At 37.5% G+C, this 22,778-nt stretch overlaps 1 protein-coding gene across 1 annotated transcript in view; it reads left to right on the top strand.

The window, feature by feature from the left end:
• The first annotated feature begins 9,084 nt into the window (after window positions 1-9,084).
• The window catches only part of LOC127646269 (protein phosphatase 1 regulatory subunit 14B-like), a 31,108-nt gene continuing 17,414 nt past the window's right edge, over window positions 9,085-22,778 (top strand). The window contains exon 1 of the mRNA XM_052129778.1: window positions 9,085-9,770. Coding sequence (XP_051985738.1) covers window positions 9,570-9,770 — 201 coding nt within the window. The 5' untranslated portion in view covers window positions 9,085-9,569. The remainder of the gene's footprint in view (window positions 9,771-22,778) is intronic.

Below are 22,778 nucleotides of genomic sequence, written 5' to 3'. Positions count from 1 at the left end.
TCCTTCATGTTTTCTGCGAGAGAGAGAGAGAGAGGTGGGGGAGTAGTAAGGAAGTGAAGAAAAAAGTTAAAGACGAGGGACTGTTTTTTTTTTCTTCTTTTCTTTTCTTCTCTTCTGTATTTTTGTTTCCGTTGTCATTCCATTCTTTGAAAAGCATGTGCTGATGGTACTTACATGGCGGAGGATGAGAGTTAGCTAAACTTGTTCCACCTGTGACTTTTTGAGACACACTTTTATGTCTTTTTTTTCCTCGTTCCTTTCAAACGTGAATCGAAATGGTGGGAAAAGAGTGGAAAAATTAAATAAAATAAAATACATTATTTTTGTAAACCAAAGTCAAGTCAAGACAGTTTTATTTGTATAGCACCTTTCACAACACACATCGTTTCAAAGCAGCTTTTGTGAATCATGTTTAAAAATAAGTAATAATGATAATTGTATTAATAACCCCAGTGAGCAAGCCGAAGGTGACTGTGGCAAGGAACACAAAACTCCATAAGATGTTGGTTAATAAAATAACCTTGGGAGAAACCAGACTCACTGTGGGGGCTAGTTCCCCTCTGACTAACATCATGAATATAATGTCAATATTACTTATGTATAATGATGTCATGGTTTAAAATGTATTAAACTAAAATAAGTGTTAAGGGACAGTGTTTAAACACAGTTATTAATCTTACAGCTCATACAAAATCTAATGTCTTTGAAGTCCATCCTGAATTAACTGCAGAAATTCACATGCAGTTGTCCTTGTTAGTTGGCTGATAAAGGGTTTTGTTGGCAATTGATAGTCTATGTATTCCATTTCAAGAGTGTAGTCTATCATTAGACCGAGGTGATGCAGGCAGAGATCAGTGAGGTGCAGCGCAGTTCAACCTGGCTGGTAATTTTGGTGCGGTTCGGTGTGGTTCATCCTAAATCAAGGTTCAGACAATGGCATATGAATTATCCCATGTCTTACACTCACCTAAAGGATCATTAGGAACACCATACTAATACTGTGTTTGACCCCCTTTCGCCTTCAGAACTGCCTTAATTCTACGTGGCATTGATTCAACAAGGTGCTGAAAGCATTCTTTAGAAATGTTGGCCCATATTGATAGGATAGCATCTTGCAGTTGATGGAGATTTGTGGGATGCACATCCAGGGCACGAAGCTCCCGTTCCACCACATCCCAAAGATGCTCTATTGGGTTGAGATCTGGTGACGGTGGGGGCCATTTTAGTACAGTGAACTCATTGTCATGTTCAAGAAACCAATTTGAAATGATTCGAGCTTTGTGACATGGTGCATTATCCTGCTGGAAGTAGCCATCAGAGGATGGGTACATGGTGGCCATAAAGGGATGGACATGGTCAGAAACAATGCTCAGGTAGGCCGTGGCATTTAAACGATGCCCAATTGGCACTAAGGGGCCTAAAGTGTGCCAAGAAAACATCCCCCACACCATTACACCACCACCACCAGCCTGCACAGTGGTAACAAGGCATGATGGATCCATGTTCTCATTCTGTTTACGCCAAATTCTGACTCTACCATCTGAATGTCTCAACATAAATCGAGACTCATCAGACCAGGCAACATTTTTCCAGTCTTCAACTGTTCAATTTTGGTGAGCTCTTGCAAATTGTTGCCTCTTTTTCCTATTTGTAGTGGAGATGAGTGGTACCTGGTGGGGTCTTCTGCTGTTGTAGCCCATCCGCCTCAAGGTTGTGCGTGTTGTGGCTTCACAAATGCTTTGCTGCATACCTCGGTTGTAACGAGTGGTTATTTCAGGCAAAGTTGCTCTTCTATCAGCTTGAATCAGTCAGCCCATTCACCTCTGACCTCTAGCATCAACAAGGCATTTTCGCCCACAGGACTGCCGCATACTGGATGTTTTTCCCTTTTCACACCATTCTTTGTAAACCCTAGAAATGGTTGTGCGTGAAAATCCCAGTAACTGAGCAGATTGTGAAATACTCAGACCGGCCCGTCTGGCACCAACAACCATGCCACGCTCAAAATTGCTTAAATCACCTTTCTTTCCCATTCTGACATTCAGTTTGGAGTTCAGGAGATTGTCTTGACCAGGACCACACCCCTAAATGCATTGAAGCAACTGCCATGTGATTGCTTGATTAGATAATTGCATTAATGAGAAATTGAACAGGTGTTCCTAATAATCCTTTAGGTGAGTGTATAACAAAGTAAGGTCATTCCAAATGCTATATCTAATAAATTAAAAAATAAATAAATAAATATGTAGGCTACTTAATTCAAACAAATATTGCAAAACAAAAGGTTGGGTCTTCACAAATGTAGCTTTGTGTGTCAAGAATTTAGCCAGTATAATTATGCATTTTATATTATAATCATTGTCTTTGTTTTCCATATTAATCCCAAACATAGGCTTTGGTGTTTACATTTTAGTACAGGCCATCCAAAACCAGGAGGAATATTAACAAGAGTCAATATTGGGCATATAAAACAGTGTTGTTCAAAGAATTATTTATATGAATTTAAAGGCATGTAACAGCTTCCTTAGTCATTAGTTAAGATCAATTGACAGAATTTAAGGCATAATTTTGATTGCCACCAAAAAGAATTCCAACTCGTTTCTCGCTTATTAAAAAACAAAATGCAAAAATTGTTACATTAAAAAGACAATTACAAACTGGAACTGAATGGGGCCAATACACACTATTTCAAAAATATAGCCAAAAAATGTAAACATTGTATTTGTTAACATGATTTTAGTATGATAAAATTGGGGATTTACCAGCATTTACCAGGTTACAGGGTTTTCTGGCATTATGTCGCCATGACAACAAAGGTCTACCTGATATTAGATAGACCTATAACTTCACACAAATAATATTAGTAAGTGATTTTATCACACTAAAATAATGTTTACACATATACTGCTTATGTCTTGTGGCTATACTTTTGAAACAGTATGTATTTAGATGATTATGGTTTGGCCCCATTCACTTTTTTAGTTTTTTTTTCTTTTTTTCTTCTTCTTTTTTATCTTTTTTATATATTTTGATTTTGACTGTTGATTAAGCCTAACTTGTATTGAACCCAAAACATTCCTTAAAAAATTATGCCATAGCCCAACCTCTTACCTCTTAACTTTTCACCTTTTCAAGAATAATCCCAACATATATTTGCTGTCCATTGTCAGAAACTTGAGGTATATTGACACTTCAGTCAAGTCTCTTTTGCATCAACCTAGGTAAACAAATAATACAAAAAAACAATAGAGTTTAAATGTTTTGATAATGCAAACAAGTTAAATGGAGCCAGCGAAATGGCTGATGTTTGAGACACAGAAAGACTTTCTGTGTTTCTCTTGGCTATGTACAGTGCTGGAAGTTTCCAGCTTGTCAGCACCCTTTAATACTGGCCCCCTTTCTCCACATTCCTGAACAGGTGTACTCTTCCCACATGAAAATACAATATAGAATAACTCTCTGGGTAGAGCAAGAAAACAGAAAGGTAGTTATACAGGCACCCCTCAAAGGTGCACCTTGCAAATGCACTCAAATGTTATTACATTTTGGGACACACGTGCACACACACACACACACACACACACACACACACACACACACACACACACACACACACACACACACACACACTTTCAATGTCAAGCCCAGCTGGGCCTCTCATTCTGTGCACTGAGAGTCGTGGCTGTGAAGAATGAGATTTGTGGACTCTGCTTTTGTAAGGCTGGAACAGAAAGTGGGAAAAAAGAACAGAAAGGTTGATGAAGAATAATGATCACTGCAATGGACTACAGAGAGAGAAAGATGAGAATATAAGAGGTCAGGAGAAGAGAGCTGACTGAAACTGAGATAACTGAGAGGTCTCTCTCCCAGCCACTCTAATCAGAGAATATTTCTGAGTGAAAGCCAAGCACTTACAAAGACATACTGTATTTATCACAGACATACAGTACTGAACAGACAAACAGCCATATCCAGAACACATTTGATTAAAAAGTAAGTACTTTTGCAGATTTCATCTGAATTTTTTACAGTTCCCTACTCCCTCCTCCTTAATGAGAAATCCCTGACAGTCTACAGTAGCAACAAAGGCTGATCACATTACTTTTTAGATTGCAGAAATGTTTGCCAAAAGCTCAGAAACCTCCTCAAAAGCTTCTTTGTTAAAACCACAGGCAGCACTATAGCTCAAGGGCTTGCCAACAGTCAAACAGTCTAATTTTGCCATCTAGTGGTGCTACATAAACATCACTGTTAAATTAGCATTCAAAATGTATTGGAAACAGTATAGCACTCTTGAAAGTAAGAAGGAAAGGCCTGTCAGGATAGTTCATAAGAGCTGGATTAAAGTACAGAAACGGCATGTTATTATATATTGTTATACAATTAAAGAATGCTGTTGATATTTTATGCCTTTTGTGAGTTTGATGTTTCACATGTAATACAAATGCTTGCAAATTGCAATAAAATAGAAGTACATTAATTAATTAAGGTGCCAGGTAATTAATCAAATAAAAAAACTATAATAACAATATACAATATACAATATAAAATAAAATAAGATTTTAACAAGACATTATTAACATTAAAAAAAATTCTGTGAATTAAGTACATTAGGTAATTGGTTTCTGAGGGTGTGCACGTAAAAATGAATTTTGCTGCAACTGATGCATGATGGTCCTCCCCCCGTAACATCTGCATTTGATCTGTTTCTGCTGAACTGAAAAACTGTGGCATGAGGTTTGAGAGTTTGTCAAGGTATTTCTCTCTTACCTCTGTAAATATCTCACTATCTCGACCTCACCAGTCACAGTCAGCACAGATTCGTTCTTCCTTTGGAAGCCATGTTTGTCTGTGTCGGCCTTTTTCTATGGCCAGACAATGATCACTGAGTCTGTATTTGGTGAGTATACGTCTCTGTTTTGCATCTCTTACAATGTGGAGGCATTCTGCTATTATATGTTCTGTTTAGGACGAGATAACATTCCAGTTTGCTTTGGTTTTTACTTTCATTTTTCCAATGGTCCACATATACATTTTTGCTTTCTTTTATGATTTGGTTTATTCTGATCTGGTTTTGTTCAGCAGTGCTGGTCTGGTTTGTTAGTTGTTAGTGGGTTTGTGAGTTTCAGTGCCAGCTGACAAAGGGCACTAGTTTTAGGCATCAACTCTTGGGTTTTAAGGGCTTCATGTTGCAGTGTGTTAGAGGAACTTGAATTTAGGTGTGTCCAAAATTTGATGGATCGTTTTTCCAATATGTATAATTAGGGAGCATCTGCCTAGTTCGGCCCGGCATGCATTAGTAGGTGTTCTTCTCTGAACTCTTAGAATGTTTCTACAGAATTCTGCATGCAGAGATTTTATGGGGTGTTTGTCCCATCTAGAATAAACAGAGTGGACCCCAAACCTCACATCCATACAGAGCAATAGGCATAATAATATTATCAAAGATTTTAGACCAAGTTGTTACAGGAATGTCTATTTGGGTAAATTTGCACTTAATAGCATAGAATGCTCTTCTAGCTTTATCTTTTAGTGCATTCACTGCCAGCCCAAACCCCCCTGAAGCACTTATTTTTAGGCAAAGGTATTCGTAGGGAGTGTTCTATTGCAGTGTTTCTCAGAGTGAATGTGTATCTGGTTCCTGTAATCAGTTTTTTTTTTCTGGAAGATCATAATTATTTTTGTATTTTTTTTTATTTAATTCTGACAGTAGTTCTCCAGCAGGTCCAGATGCTGCTGTAGTCATTGTGCAGTAGCTGACAGCAGCACCAGATCATCTACATAGAGAAGAAATTTAACTTCAGAATTATTTAGAGTAAGACCAGGCATTGCCAATTGTTGAACAGAGTTGGACTCAAACTGCATGTTTTCATTGACGGGTCTTCAGCGATGCAAAGTCAGTCCTACAGGCCTTAGATACTGCCAGAGACAAAGAACTGAATGACCTGTCGTCTGCCATGACCGACCTGTGCAGAGCCATACAGTCGTGCTGCAATGGGTTCCCTCTCACTGCAACATACTAGGCAAAGACGCCACAGACACTACATTAGCACTACAAAGGAACAGAGTGACAGGTCAACCACCTACAAAGAAGCCAAGACCATCTTCAAGGCAAAGCAACACAACAAGTGGCTGCAGCAGCACCCACTATACAAACAAAATGACCCCTACCACCTGCTTTCAAGGGCAGAGCAGGTTCTCATATTCAGGCTGAGGACAGGCCACAACCGAATGAACCACCACCTATTCACCAAGTTCAGAATTGGCCAGACAGACCAGTGTCCTGCCCACTACATGACGGCCTCAGACGCCAGATCTGGGCGGAGGAGGCCACGGTGCAAAGAAAGCTCTTTGGCAATCTGGAGGACCTGCAGCACACAGCAACCTTTGTGGAGAGAACTGGCTTGTCCATCTGAGTGATCGACAAGAAGAAGAAGAAGAAGAAACCGCAACCCTTTCTCCCTCCACGCCCTTGAATGAAGAATTATATTATTTTATTGCCAATTTTAACTCTGCACCTGTTGTCCCTCTCTCTCTCCGTCACTGTCTTGCTGTTGTGTTGTTATACCCTTATTTCGTTTTAATTTAGCAAAACACACTCTGCTGCCAAAACTCATTCTCTGTTGTTTGCTGTGAAATCTTCTTTCAATTCAGCCAGGTGGCAGCATTAGCACCACATGTCCACTGAGAGGAATGGTTAAAGGGTTAGTTCACACAAAAATGAAAATTCTGTCATATTAGAGAGATTGTCAGCCACCATCATTCACTGTCATTAGAGGGGGAACAAAAGACACAATGAAAGATTCATGACTGAGACTGTCAGTCCTAACATCTTTTGTGTTCCACTGGAAAAATATATATATTTTTTTATTTTGGGGTGAACTATTCCTAATTCACACCAAGTATACCGTCTTTCTATGTGTTGGTTGTGTAATTTGATAAGTATTGGTCAGAATTTATTTTGAGGTTGTCACTTGATTCCAGGTCAGTCATGGAGGCCATGAATCATGTGAAATTTCAGAAACACACCTTTCTATGACTGGAAGGAGGAGTTTGACTCCTCCTTCCATCCAGTTGGATGTCAAAGATAAAAACATTTCTTTGCAAAATACTTTGAGAATCTATTCAGTAAATATGTGTAAAATGTGTACAGTGTAAAATTTTAAATACTTAAAATTTAAATAAAATGACCGAAACTGACTCCTGCCTGAAAACCAAATATTTCACAGCCTTGAACTGCTGATATTTTTTGGATTAACCAGGACTCTCAATACCTGAACTTTCTCCTTGAGCTTCTGCATGGGTGACTGCAGCAGAGTGAAGTAAAACTTCTGATGAAATTCACAAAAATCATCTTAAGAAAAAAATTAAGAAATGATTAGAGGTTTTTAAGAAGGTATCTAGCTATACACCTTGATGGTTTAAGAAAATAAAAAAGATAAAGTTCTTAAGAAGTCTGCAAAATATTATATTGTTTTTTATTTTTTTAAGAAAATAGTAGTTAAGAAGAATGTTATTCTTAAAATATTAAGAATGTTTGGGCAGATTAAAGGAATAGCTAACCCAAAAATAAAAATTCTCTCATCATTTACTCACATCCATGCATCCCAGATTTTTTAGAGGAATATCTTTGCTCTGTAGGTCCATACAATGCAAGTAAATGTGGCCAGAACTTTTAAGCTCCAAAAAGCTTATAAAGGCAGCATAAAAGTATTGCATAAGACTCCAGTGTATAAATCCATATATTCAGAAGATATATGATAGGTGTGGGTGAGAAAGAGATCAATATTTAAGTATTTTTTACTATCTTCACCTTTGGCCAGCCCCGATCAGTAGACAATATGCATGAATAATGCAAATCACCAAAAAAAACAAAAAAGAATGTGGAACTGAAAGTGAAAGTGGATATTTATAGTAAAAAAAGGTCTTAAAATGTATCTATTTCTCAACCACACTTGCTATATCACCTCTGAAGACATGGATTTAACCACTAGAGTCATATGATTTACTTTTCAGATGGGTTTTACCAGGTTGAGTGTATCCACTTTTATATTGAGTGTATTAAACATAGCCTGTTTAAGAGATTTATTACAAATGCAGTTCATTAAGCTGTAAACTTAACCTTTGCATACCAAGGGATCATTAAATGCTATGTAAGACCGTAGCAGAACAGGGGTGCAAGACAACACATACACATCTGCTCTAGATCTATTGTCACACACTGTATAATACAATTCACACCCTTTACCAGAGCTGCAAGCCGATAATCCACAATAACTGTCTTAAAAAGGAAATATTAAAATATTTGCAAATGTGTGCATGACTGAGTTTATGAATGCATTTAAGTGGCAAACTGTGTCACAGCATGCTATTGGGTTTACTGGACTGTAAGATCCAGACATAGTATTTTGAATAATTCATCGTCCTCTTGCCACTTGCAAAACATAGCAAAGGTAGCAGTGTTCTGTGACCTCTATAATCAGACTACAACATTCTTGCTACATTCCACCTAGTTTCATTAAACTATATGAGGCTTACTTATTCCAATTCATTACTTATTATGTGACGGTGGTGTAGTGGTCTAAGCACATAACTGGTAATCTGGTAATCAGAAGGACACTGGTTCAAACCCCACAGCCACCACCATTGTGTCCTTGAGCAAGGCACTTAACTCCAGGTTGCTCCAGGGGGATTGTCCCTGTAATAAGGGTTCTGTGAGTCGCTTTGGATAAAAGTGTCTGCCAAATGCATAAATGTATTTTATGAACTTCAGTTTCCTAATAATAGTACAAGTTCATTCCTATTAGAAATACAAGGTACTGATGAGCCACAAAATTAAAAGGACAGAAATGTTTAACAGAGTTCAAATGTTGCATGTATACATGCCGTAATGAACAAAACATTCTGTTTTATTCCTCACTTCTCTTAGAAAATGCACTTGGAATTACCGGATTATCTGGTTGCATTTAGCCTGGAGTGAGAGTTGGTGAATTTATTAATCAGCGTTAGAGACAATGAGGGAAAGGAAGAGGAAGGGAGAGAAAGGACACACACATACACACACAACTAATGAGGGAAGCAGCGTAGAAAGAAAGAGGAGGAGGGACAAAAAAGACTGGGTAGAAGGAAAGAAAGGGAACATTGCACTGTCTGTTTTCGTTTTTATTGCAGTGAATAACAGCAGAAAGTCTTTCTCTTCAATGCACGGATAAATCTTACGCAAACGGTTTCTATCTTTAGTTGAAGGAAAACAGTTGGCCACGAGGTGGACTCGCGAGTTTAAAGTGATTTGAGCGTTTGTGGTTTACTTTCTAAAAAGGGTTGCAGTCCTGTAAGTGCTTTATTTGTAGTGACAAGAAGAGCAAGCGAAGCAAGTAATCAAATATAGAAGCAACCTTATATGAGTTATATAGAAATATTATCAAGTTCCCAAATGCCATTCAGTTTTGCGAGAAGGAGACAATAATAGATCTAGAAGTGGCACTTTAAATCACGCTGCTTAGCAAACGGTGGGGGAACCACCCGGTATCTACTATATCAGCCGGTAATTCACAGGATATCTGCGGACTATGGCGGCCGTTACAAGCACAGAACCGAGCCAACAAGCTCGAGTTTACTTCCAGACCCCCACCGGCTCAACCGAAGAAGCGGAGATTCCGGTCCGAAAACAAGGTCGGGTCACAGTGAAATACGACCGGAAAGAACTGAGAAAGAGACTTAATTTGGAAGAGTGGATTATTGACCAACTAACGTATCTCTACAACTGTGAGGTAAGACTTGTGGAACTAAATAACAAATAATCGTGTCTATTAATTCAGTTTAAAAATCCATGTTTTATATTTTGAAATTGCTGTATGGCAAATTAGAATAAATTCATCAGCAGGTCAAGAACCCAATCGTACATTAACAGCGAAAACTGTGCTCAGGTAATATTTCACATTCACCGTTAAATTTACTACTAGCCAGCGGGCAGAGTAAGCACGCGTGTTTAAACTTCAATCTGGCTTTGATCCACATTCTATTCCCATAGACTTAAAACGCTGAACGGAGAGTGCGTGGACATACGTTTACTGAATTTCGAAATCTTCGTTTACCTGCTCTTTATTCCGTCGTAATACGCTGTGACGTCACAAACGCGTTCGATAATTAGCGCATTAAATCAGCACTCATGGGCCTTTGTGCAGAGATGTTGTTTGTTGCTCAGAAGATTAACCCTTGTTCAAATTTATACCAAGAAGGTTTACTCATTCATGCATTTAGAATAATGTCTCATTTTGGTGTATGCATGTGTTTTTCACACTGACAAGGGGCATGGATGCATAGGACTAGGATCGTTACAAATTTCCCGTTTTGATTTTGATTTTTGATTAACATGCACTCAACTGGAATCAATTCTGATTTCAATGCGATTTGATTCGAATCTGATTCATTTGGTTATATTATATTTAGTATGTTCATTTTGCTTTGAGTTTAATCTCCTCTAGTGATGTAGAAGAAGCCTTTATTTTGGTCACACATTATATATATCAATGTTTGCATATATACAGTGAAATGTATTTGTTTTCACATAGGGCCTATCCCAGCTAAACTGGGGCTGTACCCCCAACCTTCTGGTCAGTAACTCAGAGCCTCAACCACTGAGAATACAAACACATTAAATAAAGCCATTTGTAATGGCATATTGCTGATTATAACATCTTATTTAATTAAGTTATAATAATAAGTGTGTTTATTGTCATCATTGTTTCATTCAGTGATCTTGCAATACATCTTACATTAAAGTTTTGCACCTAAAGCACCCAATACTGACACTGATATACAAACTTCTACACATGTTTAAAGCATAAAAAGTGATTTAACTAGTTTTACACAAACCATGATGCAGCTCATCACAACTTCAGATATAATCTGCATGCACAATACTCAATAGTAAAAATTGTTTACAATTACAACTGAAATGTTTTGCCCCTATTCAATTCCTCAGTTCACGCATGCTTATCAGCTGCTCACTGATCAGCAGTTATCAGTATTATGTCCGAATATACAGTTACATGTTTGTTTCATCAGACCAGAGGGCATCTCTCCAAAGAGTAAGATCTTTGTCCCCATGTGCACTTGCAAACTGTAGTCTGGCTTTTATATGGTGGTTTTTGAGCAGTGGCTTCTTCCTTGCTGAGCAGCCTTTCAGGTTATTTTGATATAGGAATCGTTTTATTGTGGATATAGATACTTGTCTGTCTGTTTCCTCCAGCATCTTCACAAGGTCCTTTGCCGTTGTTCTGGGATTGATTTGAACTTTTCGCACCAAACTACAGTCATCTCTAGGAGACAGAATGTGTCACCTTCCTGATTTGATGTCTGCGTGGTCCCATGGTGTTTATACTTGCGTACTATTGATTGTACAGATGAACGTGGTACCTTCAGTTGTTTGAAAATTGCTCCCAAGTATGAAGTATACATGTGGAGGTCCACAATCTTTTTTTCTGAGGTCTTGGCTGATTTCATTTGATTTTCCTATGATGTCAAACAAAGAGGCACTGAGTATGAAGGTAGGCCTTAAAATACATCCAAAGGTACACCTCCAATTCACTACACCTCATATCAGAAGCTAATTGGCTAATCGTTTAAAGGCTTGACATTATTTTCTGTAATTTTCCAAGCTGCTTAAAGGCACAGTTAATCTTTTGACCCACTGGAATTGTGATATAGGCCTAGTCAATTAAAAGTGAAACAATCTATCTGTAAACAATTGTAGAAATTAACTATTCACAGTCAGCCATAATGATTCATTAATGAGTGTTGAGTTGTTTGAGGTTACTGTGATTAATGCTGCCTTCACGTGCTATCAGAAATACGAGTTTCCCACTTGGAAGTTGCACATGAATGACCCCAAGTCATAATTATTACAGAAAAACTTTCCAAGATGGGAGGGGGGAATGACAGGTTTTGTTCATTTTCCTAAATACAGCTAATTGTAGCCCTTGCCATTTTGGTCATATTAATTTATGTATAACAGCCAGCTTTCTCTGCATGTTGTAAGTTTTTACACACTGTAAATAGCTTGTATATACCAAAATTTCCATTATCGTCAGCAAGCTAACTAAATTATATATTTTATAGTGTCAAAATAAAAATTCCTCAAGGAATAATGTACTGGATGAATGAACCACGTCAACCTTGTTTCCTGTTCTTTCCGACAACAAAGCACTTGAACATGTCATACTCGTAACTACCACTTGGATCATTCCGAAAGCACATGATGGCAGTATAAGTGAGTAGTATTCTAGAATTCGGCTGGCCATGTGATCTTAACATGGCAGCCTCCTTGAGAGGACCCTCTCTATGTAGAATAAAACAGCTTTTATAAGGTTATTGATGTGACAGTCTTCATCTCTTGTGAATGATCATGATTTTATATATAAGTTTCAAAATTACAATTAATTTCTTTAGAATTAATAAATGTTTTTGAATGAGGAAAATTACTCGGTACACATTTAAACTTTAAGGCATCATTAAACTAAAATCCACAAGTTAAACAGATTACCGATATCAATTTCTTTCACCATGATTCTTTAATTGACATGCCCGCAACTCATAAAATCAGGGCTCAAAGAAATTTAAGAGATTCCCTCTAGTAATTCTGACATTGTGGTGGCGTTCATTTGTGCTCAACTTGTAAATACGATAATCCGACATGACTTGAACACATCGTAATAGGGCTGCAATGGTATAAAAAATTCACGGCTCGGTGGGTACCTCGGTTTTAGGGTCGCGGTTCGGTACGGTTTCGGTACAGCAGGGAAAACAAAGAATCTTTCTTTAACTTATTTGTTTTGAAAACAGTTGCTGATTCTTATTGTGAAGGCTCTTTTATACATGACTGCACTATTGTTGTGCAATCATTTGTGTGACTGCATGTAGAGCCCTGTATCTGTTCGGTTCGGCGCAGATACATGCACTGTTGCAGCCCTATATTGTAAGATTCCCTGTGAAAATGCATCTGAAGAGAACCTGCAGGACATGACAAAAGAGATGAACATGTGGCTTGGCATGTTCCTTGTGTCTTGAACCCTCCCCCAGTGTATAAACTGCATGGCCAGAAGCTAATGTACCCACTTGCTTATCCAAACTCATCTCAGCACGTTAAATCAGCTTTTCCAAATTTCCTAGGTTTTAGTAAACAATAATTCATGATGTGGCAGTTCCTTTGAGAGTTTTAATTCTATTAATTTAAAACTACTTAAATTGTCTGGATGCTAGATACCATTATTGGCATGTAAGGAACCAGAGTGGCATAGTGCCATAGAGGAGGGCAAGCAAGCCTTAATCTCACTCTCTCATGCACACTCACACGCCAGTTGTTTGGTTTCCCTGGATATAAAGAGTGTTGTATTATGACGGGTCAGTCAGAATCACTTGCGTAACAACGTTACAGATGTGGCATGGCGGTAAAGGAAAATTGGTAAGGATAATAAAAAGGAGAGGAACGCGTTAAAACTTTAGGGTAAAGCATGAGGGAAAAGCATTTTTAAGCTCATTAAGGATTGTAAACTACGGGATGAGTCTTTGCAAGTGTTCAGGGAATAATGAGTGACTGAGCTGAGGCAAGACATCATCAGTTCATGTTGTGGAGTAGTTTAAAATAGAGAACTAATGGCAGTGTTAAATGAAGTTAAAAAGAGGATGCAAAAAATCAAGGGGAAGTAAACAGACAATCATTGATGTAGACGAACAGACGGTCTTGAAAAGAGATTGAGGGAGGGAGGGAGGTATAGAGGGGGACAGCTGTGGCTTTGGCCAGAAGTACAAGGATGGCGTTGAGTTTTTTCCCCTTCCTCTCATTAACACTCACACAGTGTTGCATTTTGCTACTCACGACTGTGTTTCTTAATGCATGCCGTAACACATGTAGTCACACCAAATGGTATAATAAATCCATTTAAACCATAAGCATGGCTTAAGCATACAAATACATTTTGGAGCCATTGTATATGCACAAAATAAGTGTAATATTTGGACCCTAGGTTTAAATGACAATAGTGTGATCATCTAACTGTTCACATGTGAACACTGACCTTGTTAAAGTAACAATGTTTTCCCACCATGCATGTTCACATCCAGTTTGTTCACTTTGGAATGAATCAGCAAAATTCTTCTGTAAACACAAAAAAAGAAGCAAGAATGAAGGTGAGAAAGAAGGACTGGTGGATCGCCTGACAGGTTCAGGAAGACAGCAAGAGGGTGTAATGGCATAATTGCAGTTTCTGGGATCATCGGGTTGATACTGCATAATGCAGATTACTAGAGCTAAGAGTCATGACCAGAGGAAATGCCTGTGACAGGAGAAACTACAGGAAGTGTGTGCATATGTTGTGAATGTCTGATGTTTTAAGAAGGCAGTGAAGGTCACAACAGTCTCGTGACCTCAGCTTTGGAGCCTTCTCTGTGTGTATGCATTCATAAACCGTGTCAGGATGTTGATCCATTCTATAAAGTGGTTCTATATTTGCTTTGAGCTGCATTTTCTTATCTTCTTCCCCTATTCCTCAACTGCCAGAGACTGTCAAGAAGACCCCCTTCTGCTTGCACCTGTCTGAGTGTGTTTGTTTGGCTGTGTGTTTGTGCATGCATGTGCATTTTATGTGCAGGGGAAAACAGGTTTAGACATGTCCATCCTATCCCAGTGCATATACCATACTTTTGACAACATAGTCAGAATAAATATTTGAATAGTCAGCTTTGCATGTCCGTTAGAGAGAGGCAAACACACAATATGCTAGAGTAAACATATTGTGAGTCAGCTCCCTGTGCCTGAAAAGCATCTAAATCTAATTAAACGTAATTAAATTTGAATGCATATATATTATATTCTTTTTATTTAGTGTAAGCTGATATGTGTTATTTTTCAATTTTAAAATTCTTATATGCCAGATTCAAATTTGTAGTTCGACAAGACTACATGTATAGCATCATCTAATATGACATTCAAATGTGTTATCAATGACTTCATGCCTCATATGGAGTAGAACTCCGCAAAAGGAGCTGTTTTAACTACTTTATGATAATATATAGTAATATGTAGACAGTACATAATGTGCAATTTGTAATGTTTACCTTTTGCATTCATGGCATTAATGCGCAAATAGGCCATATGTGGGCATAATATGCATCAATTACACTGTTATTTTAATTTATAATGACAATACTACTATCACGATGGGTATATAAAAAGAGTGTTAATGGGTAGAATACAGACAAAAGTACATGAAAGGCATATCTTACTTTGGGCAGATGTGCCGTTGGCTTTTGGCTACAGATGGCACATAAGTGAAGCAGCATAGTGAATGGAAACTTATTCTTCTGATTTTATTCCTTTTGTCAACAAATGAAACAAAAACGAGAACGATCGTACAGATGTGGGTAAATTTGCACCGGCTCGCTAATAACTCTGCACACTGGTGTGTTCATGTTGCCTGATCTTGACTGACTGATGAATGTAAACAGAATTAGTTGTCAGCCTCAAAGTAGGTGGACCACCAGGTAACACTTAACGATGATGTGAACCAGTAGCAGTAAAAATGTATTTAGCAGCCGAAACAAAGTTTTCCTGAAAGTTCGCCCTTTAGAGCTGTTGTGAAGCACCAAAACAAACTCAAAGGGGGGCCTGGGTAGCTCAGCTAGTATTGATGCTGACTACCACCCCTGGAGTCACACAACACAAAACAAAAAAAGCACAAAAACACCACTGTTTTGGCCAGATTTAGTTTTAAATGACCACCTTTCATTCTTTAATTTTGTAAGAAATGTACAAGGGCCTTTACATGCAGACATATACAGCCACACTTACTGCAAATTTGGAAGCCAAAGCTTCAAGTGATTCAGGAAAAGCATCTTGAGTGCTTCCAAATACATGTTTTCAATGTTTATTGTGCAAACTTGTAAAATCGCCCCTCTGTGACGCTTTCTGCAACTCTTGTCATGTGGAAGGCAATGCGGCGCTTGGCGCTGACGTTGAACGGAGCGTTGATGCCTCGACTCAACTCATGTGAAATGCGCTTTACAATGAAATTCAAAATTATTATTATTTGACTATTATTGTGGTATTTCTGATAAAAGTCATGCTCAGCAGTTTAAATGCTCTACTGTTGAAAATGATACCGTTGACATTTCCAGAAGGGGTCACTGAACTAATCAGTTAATAAAATTGAACAAATTTGTGAAACGGAAGTAAGCCTCACCAAAGTACTCTTTATTTTGCTGCTATTTCTGCATAATTGTAAACTTGAATAAACTTGAATCACTAAAATAGCTGGAATTGATGCTTTTAGCTTATTCTTAAAAAAAATATTCCCAGAAAAATGTTTCGTGGACCAGTGATTGTGTTTCCTTTTTCACCCCTCAAGAGTTTGCATCATTGTATTTTGTTGTGGCATTGCAAGAACAAATCTACAAATTAGAAAAGTTGTAAATTTGTTGTTTTTTTCTCTTGCCACCTGTGATCTCAAACAGCGTAGCCTACCCATGTGACTTGTTTTTTTTTCTTTTCATAGCCGAATTTCAAACATTACAAGTAAACACGCTACTAAGACGGACAGAAAACGGACAAGTTCTTGAAAAGGAAAAATATTAACGATGGTTAGCCTATGTTGGATAGTGGTGTACATTAGAATTTTTTAGTCGTAAGAAGTGTGCCATGGCAGAAAAAGGTTGGGGAAACACTGCTGTAGACTAAGGACAACTGCTGCTAAACAAATTATGTACTGTAGTGTACTTTTAATGGGAAATATGTTTACAGATAGACAGAGTCCTGTTGCTAATGTCTGTGCTTTCTTATGAGTTTGTGATTGTACATGTGGCATGCATATGTGTGTAAGAGAACTGGAATGGGCATAGAAGACTGGTACTAAATGTAATTTAATCTACAGCAGGAGTGTAAAGTAATGAATTACAAATAATGAATTACTGTAATTAAGTAGTTTTTCCCAGAAATGGTACTTTAAGTAGTTTTAAAATTGCACACTTTTACTTTAGTACATTTGCTGTAACTGTACTTTTAATGCGCTGTTTTCCCACCATCTGTGTTCGCTACTTCCCTGTCCTGATTTACTTTTTATCTATCAACATGATTGGCAAGGGAGAGTCTCGTGACTCCCATCAAATCACACGTAAAAAAACTTGAACTGCAGCTGTAGATCTGGCGCCAACTGTTATGGATGTGGAGGATGCTCAAACACATTTCAACACCTGAACATCACGGCCACACCTAAAAGGGCTTTTCGCAGTGAAAAAGGCCAGTTGTTTGACTGTTACGTGTGTTTAACTTGCTTAATCAAGATATCAGCATTAATCCTCCCTCTAATTTGAAGAAACATATCAAGGTAAATTTCATATTCTGTGTCTATAATGTAGCCTGTAAATTAGCTTTCTATCACTGAGATTATTGGGTTGATGTGAGAGATTAAGGCAATGTTATCAATAGGGCTGGGCAATAAAACAATATGAATGTTTATCTGAAAAAAAAGAGAAGACTTTTTTGTAATTTTCTACATCTAGAACAGGGGTGTTCATTAAACTAATTGTGATAGCAAGGCAATCACTGGTTGGTTGATCTAGATAATATATAAAAGATGAACTTTTTTTTTATTTCCTGACATCTGTTGCTGCGTGCTGTTTGATTGACAGGCGGCTATGTTTTTTCTAATGCCTGATCAAGTATCAATCTTTGTAGAGCAATATTTCAGGCAGAATATTCCACCAGTAACAAACTTCAGAAAATTGTGCATCATGCATTAGAATGAGAACACAACAATTTCTGGGCTTAAAAGATACAAGAACTAAATCAATTTCTTTAAGTAGCACAATCCCCTGTGTGCTACTTAAAGAAATATTTCACTCAAAACTGAAACTCATTTACTCGCACTCATGCCATCCCAGATGTGTATGACTTTCAGTAAGAGTATTTCAGAAGAATATTTCAGCTCTGTAGGTCCATACAATGCAAGAGAATTGATGCTAGCATTTTGACTCTCCAAAAAGCACATAAAGGCAGCATAAAAGTAATCCATATGACTCCAGTGGTTAAATCCATGACTTCAGAAGTCATATGATAGATGTGGGTGAGAAACAGATACATTTTTGCTAGAAATTATTCTCCCTGCCCAGTAGATGGCGATATGCATGAAGAATGTGAATCACCAAAAACAAAAGTAGAAGAAAGTGAAAGTTAAATTGGAGATTGTCTGAGCAGGGAGGAGAATTTATAGTAAAAATGGACTTAAATATTGAACTGTTTCTCACCCAACCTATCTTATCTCTTCTGAAGACATAAATACTGGAGTCACATGGATTAGACTACTTTTATGCTGATTTATGTGATTACAATTTTGGCACCCATTCGCCTGTATTGTATGGACCAAAAGAGCTGAGATGCTCTTCTAAAAATCTTAATTTGTGTTCTGCTGAAGAAAGTCATGCAAATCCGGGATGGCATAAGGGTGACTAAATGATGAGGGAATTTTCATTTTTGTGTGAATTATTCCTTTAAAGCCCAAAGTGAACCCTGTACCAAACAACTGCTCTACCGCCTCAATTGTGCAGGACATGGTGCTCCAAGTGACCCTGCTTTTTTTGTGTTTTTTTTCTTTTGCATACCTTGCTTTGTTTTGAACATGTTTTATGCGCATTTCTATAACTATAAGAATAACATTCTCAGTCGGCATTAAGGAAAATATAGACCCTACACATAAACTGATTTTAATGTAATTGTTTCATACATTATGATATTGAAAAAAACTTTTTCATCTTTTCATTTCTGTAATCATGTCGCCCTTTTACTTATTTTTATTTGTTTTAAATCAGATTCATGTAGTGTTTACAGTATCATAGATAAGTGATGTATTTTATAAGTTGTCAATCACAAACACCCATAAAATACCTATTCAAACAGCCATAAAAGGGAATGTAAATGATGGTATGTGTACTACATTTTTAAATTGCAGCATAGATTTTTTATTATAAAGGGGCATAGCTTTTGCAACTCAGTACTCGATACTCATGAGTACTTTTAAATGAGCTACTCTTTTACTCTTAATTGAGTAGTTTTTAGGACAGTTACTTTTACTCTACTCAAACTAAATTTTTTAAGAATTAACAGTACTTTCACTTGGGTATTATTTTTCAGAACTCTTTCCACCCCTGATCTAAGGTGTGTGTGTGTCATTGCTTGTCTGTAACTCTTGTGTAGGACCTCCTAATTGCAAGTCGTAGGCTTTTTACACTACAGTTAACCCTGGGCCAACATCTTTTTAAACCCTGGGTGAAGGCCACTTTTAACCCTGGGATACTTTTGAAAGGTGATTCGCACCATTTTTAACCCTGATTAATACTGTGTAAAGTGAAGCCCGTTAAAGTACACAACTTCTATTATTTTATTGACATAATTTTGTCAGACTTTCCCCACTTACTTCCTCTCCCAAATCTATTCAGACAAATCACATCAATTAAAAACACATCTGCAGAGCCTGGGCTCCACCTGTGACATCACCAGCCATAGGTCAATGGATGTAGTCACTGCAATATATACCCTTCTGTCCTTTAATGATTGTGAAACTCTTTCAGTAAGGGCTTTGTGGTAATTACTGCTAGAAAACCTGTAATTACAGAAACTAGAGCAGAGGAGCAGCGATTTGCCATTTGCCACTTCCCTCTTCGATTTCTAGCTTGATGTTCTGGATGGATTAAAAGAAATGTGAACAATGACTTTTTTGAGTCATGCTCCCTTTTATTGAAGACCCTTGTGAAATGAGAGTGCCTGGTTTTGAAAGTAATTGATGGATTGGTGGGATTTTGTGTAATTTAGACTCTTATGTAAAGAATTTTATGTAAAGTTCAAATAGAAACACATATACACACACTTGCATGTAGCCAGAATGAATATCCTCAAGTGCTCTAATCTAGGGAATATAATGAACGCTTGTCTGTTTATTCCGCTCCAGTAATGGCAGACGAACGCGCGCGCGGCGCGAGAGAGAGAGAGAGCGAGCGAGAGAGCGAGCACGTGGCTGATTCTCTTTTTCACCTCTGATTTGTCTCTTCCCCCCTTCAAAATGTCCTGTGTTAAGAAAGAATGACTCCCAGAGCCAGGCTTTGAAAGACTAGAGGACATACAGTCAGAACACCTCTGATAGTGTATTGATTGGATTATTTCTCAGATACCCATTATGTTTTGTTATGCCTGGCCATCACAAATCAATTTAGTGCTTAAGCCTGGCATTGGTGTCACATCTCTTCTTTATACCTGGTTCTGATTAAAGACACAACTGCAGATTTGACTGGTATTGACTGAGTGTGCATATTTATTTATCAGAGATGGATTTCTTTTTTTTGTCTAGACAAATAAATATGATTTATAAATGGGGAACCTACTCTTAATCTTAAATCATAATCCACTTTTAGAATGTAAATGCAAATTCTTTATTAAATACAGTTTTCTCCCATTATAATGATAAAGTTTTAGCACCAAATATAGTTAGTTAATTTATCATTTAGTTTACCAGTTTCCACCCACTTAAACGGGATGTTTTTGCTGCCTTAAAATTTCAGCGTAAATGCCCTCTTTATATGTTGATGTGAACTGTAGGTTTGCTGTCAGATCCAACAGAATTCTTTACTGCCCCATTCTTTAAAAACAACCTTTTTCCGAAGGCTGCATTATGTCTTAACAGGTTCACAAAACAATCTGTACTGAAATATGCCCCTTTAATAAAAGGGTCTATCTATCCTACTTCCTCTTACTATTACTTCACTAGACACTGCATAGACATTGGTGACATGTAAATGTGGACAATATGTTTTTGAGCTTGTTTACATGGAAAAAGCTGTTGAGAAAGCAGCTTAAAGGGATAGTTCACCCAAAAATTAAAAAGATCTAATTATTTACTCAACCTCATGATATCCCAGGTATGTAAGTCTTTCTTTCTTCACCAGAACACATTTGAGGAAAAAATTGAAAAATATCTTGGCTCAGAAGGTCCTTAAAATGCAAGTGAATGGAGATTTCTCTTTTGAAGAATTTAGAGTAAAAAAAATACTTAAATATTTATCTTTGTTGAACCAAAAGCGATCATGTGACTTTAGGATTTATAACATTAATTTAACAGCTGGTGTTTTATGGATGATATGGATGCTGACTGTCTGATGTTTGGAGCTTCAAAAGCGAAATCTCCATTCACTTGTATTTTAAGGACGTTCTGAGCTAAGATATTTTTCTATTTTTCATCAAATGCTGACTGTTGAATTGATGACGTTAGTTATGCGGTCTGTTCCAGGCACATGCACACTCTTTAGAAACCTGTAAGAACACCGCTTATGCGTTTACACGGCCACATAAGCCACCTTGTGTTAAACTTCTTTCTCTTAATCCCTTAAACAGAGTTCTCATTTACATGACGTTTCAATATGTCACTTTCTGCAAAATCCTGAAATAAACTGTTTTCTTAAGTGCATATAGTCAGGGTTTCAGATTGTAACATCAGAATATGTTGTTTTTGCTGCTTAGCGGTAGTTTTAATAAACAAGTATTTTTGGACTAGGCAGGAAATTCCTTAAGTAACAGCATGTTTTTGTTCTACATACAGTATAACTTTTTTTTTTATCTCAAAAGATCAAAGATCAAATGACCCCTTTAAAATATGTGCATACTTCTAGAAAATGCATAATATTAGGAAATATATATATGTATACATTTTGTTATAAACATGGATGTTGCCTATTAACCCTGCATTACGATGCAAAATAAACAGGAATTTACTTTAGTATGCGTACATCATAAAAATCATGATTTACGCATTTAGGGCCTATCTTCAGATTAATTCAGCTTGAACCAAAATATATTACTCACTCTGCCTCTATCTTAAATCACTGACAATAGTGGGGTTTTCTTGTCTATAAGCTTACAGACTGACTGTAGAACATTTCTTTGTGGGAAGTCATTATCACTTATCTTAATTAGGCCTTACTGTTAACTCTGTTCTAACAGTCCATCCAATCACTACTGTTCTTTCAACATCACAGTTTGTTTCTGGTTATTCAGGTTGTTCTGGATTCTTTTTAAAGGGTGTTTAAGGCTGTTTAACTCGCCTTGTCTTACAATCTTACTCCCTTTGTTTTTACACTGTTTGTCAAGGGGGAAGTGGGAGGTTAACCATGTAGTGACCTGTCGATTGTGTATTTACGCACACACACACATGTTATGATCAGCTGTCGCTATGGTAACAGCTCCCATATGATCTGATCTCTTTTATGAAGCCTGCACTTACTCCCTGTGGACATGGGATTTGCTACTAATATGAACATACACAATTTATTTGGCTCTTTTTGAGTGTTTGTCATGTATTTATATCCTCCTCAAAATTCAATACTCTCTGCAAGCTCTTAGCTATAAGGTCCTTACCACTCAATATTGAGTTTAAACAGAGTTAAAACTTGTTTTGCCAATCAAAACAAGATCTAAACCTTTCTCTCACACACACCCTTGCTGCTGTTTAATGGGGGAAAACATTCCCTCACTGTGTGTGTGTGTTTTGTTTGTTATTCTTCAGTGTGCTGACAGCTGATAAGCTTGTGTGTGTGATGAGAGACAGTGGGTATGTGGTGATACACCCCCACCCCTCATTGGCCCACTTCAACCCAGTCAGAGGACTCCCCCGGGGCAGCATGTGTCCCTGGTCCCCATCTCCTAGCTCTCTGTCACCACCACTGCTGTCTGTCAGTCTGTAGCC

Source organism: Xyrauchen texanus, chromosome 1, assembly GCF_025860055.1.
Source record: "Xyrauchen texanus isolate HMW12.3.18 chromosome 1, RBS_HiC_50CHRs, whole genome shotgun sequence".
In the NCBI taxonomy this organism is placed as follows: Eukaryota; Metazoa; Chordata; class Actinopteri; order Cypriniformes; family Catostomidae; genus Xyrauchen; species Xyrauchen texanus.
Note: the sequence above shows the minus strand (reverse complement) of the source record. Positions and strands in the feature narration are given on the sequence as shown.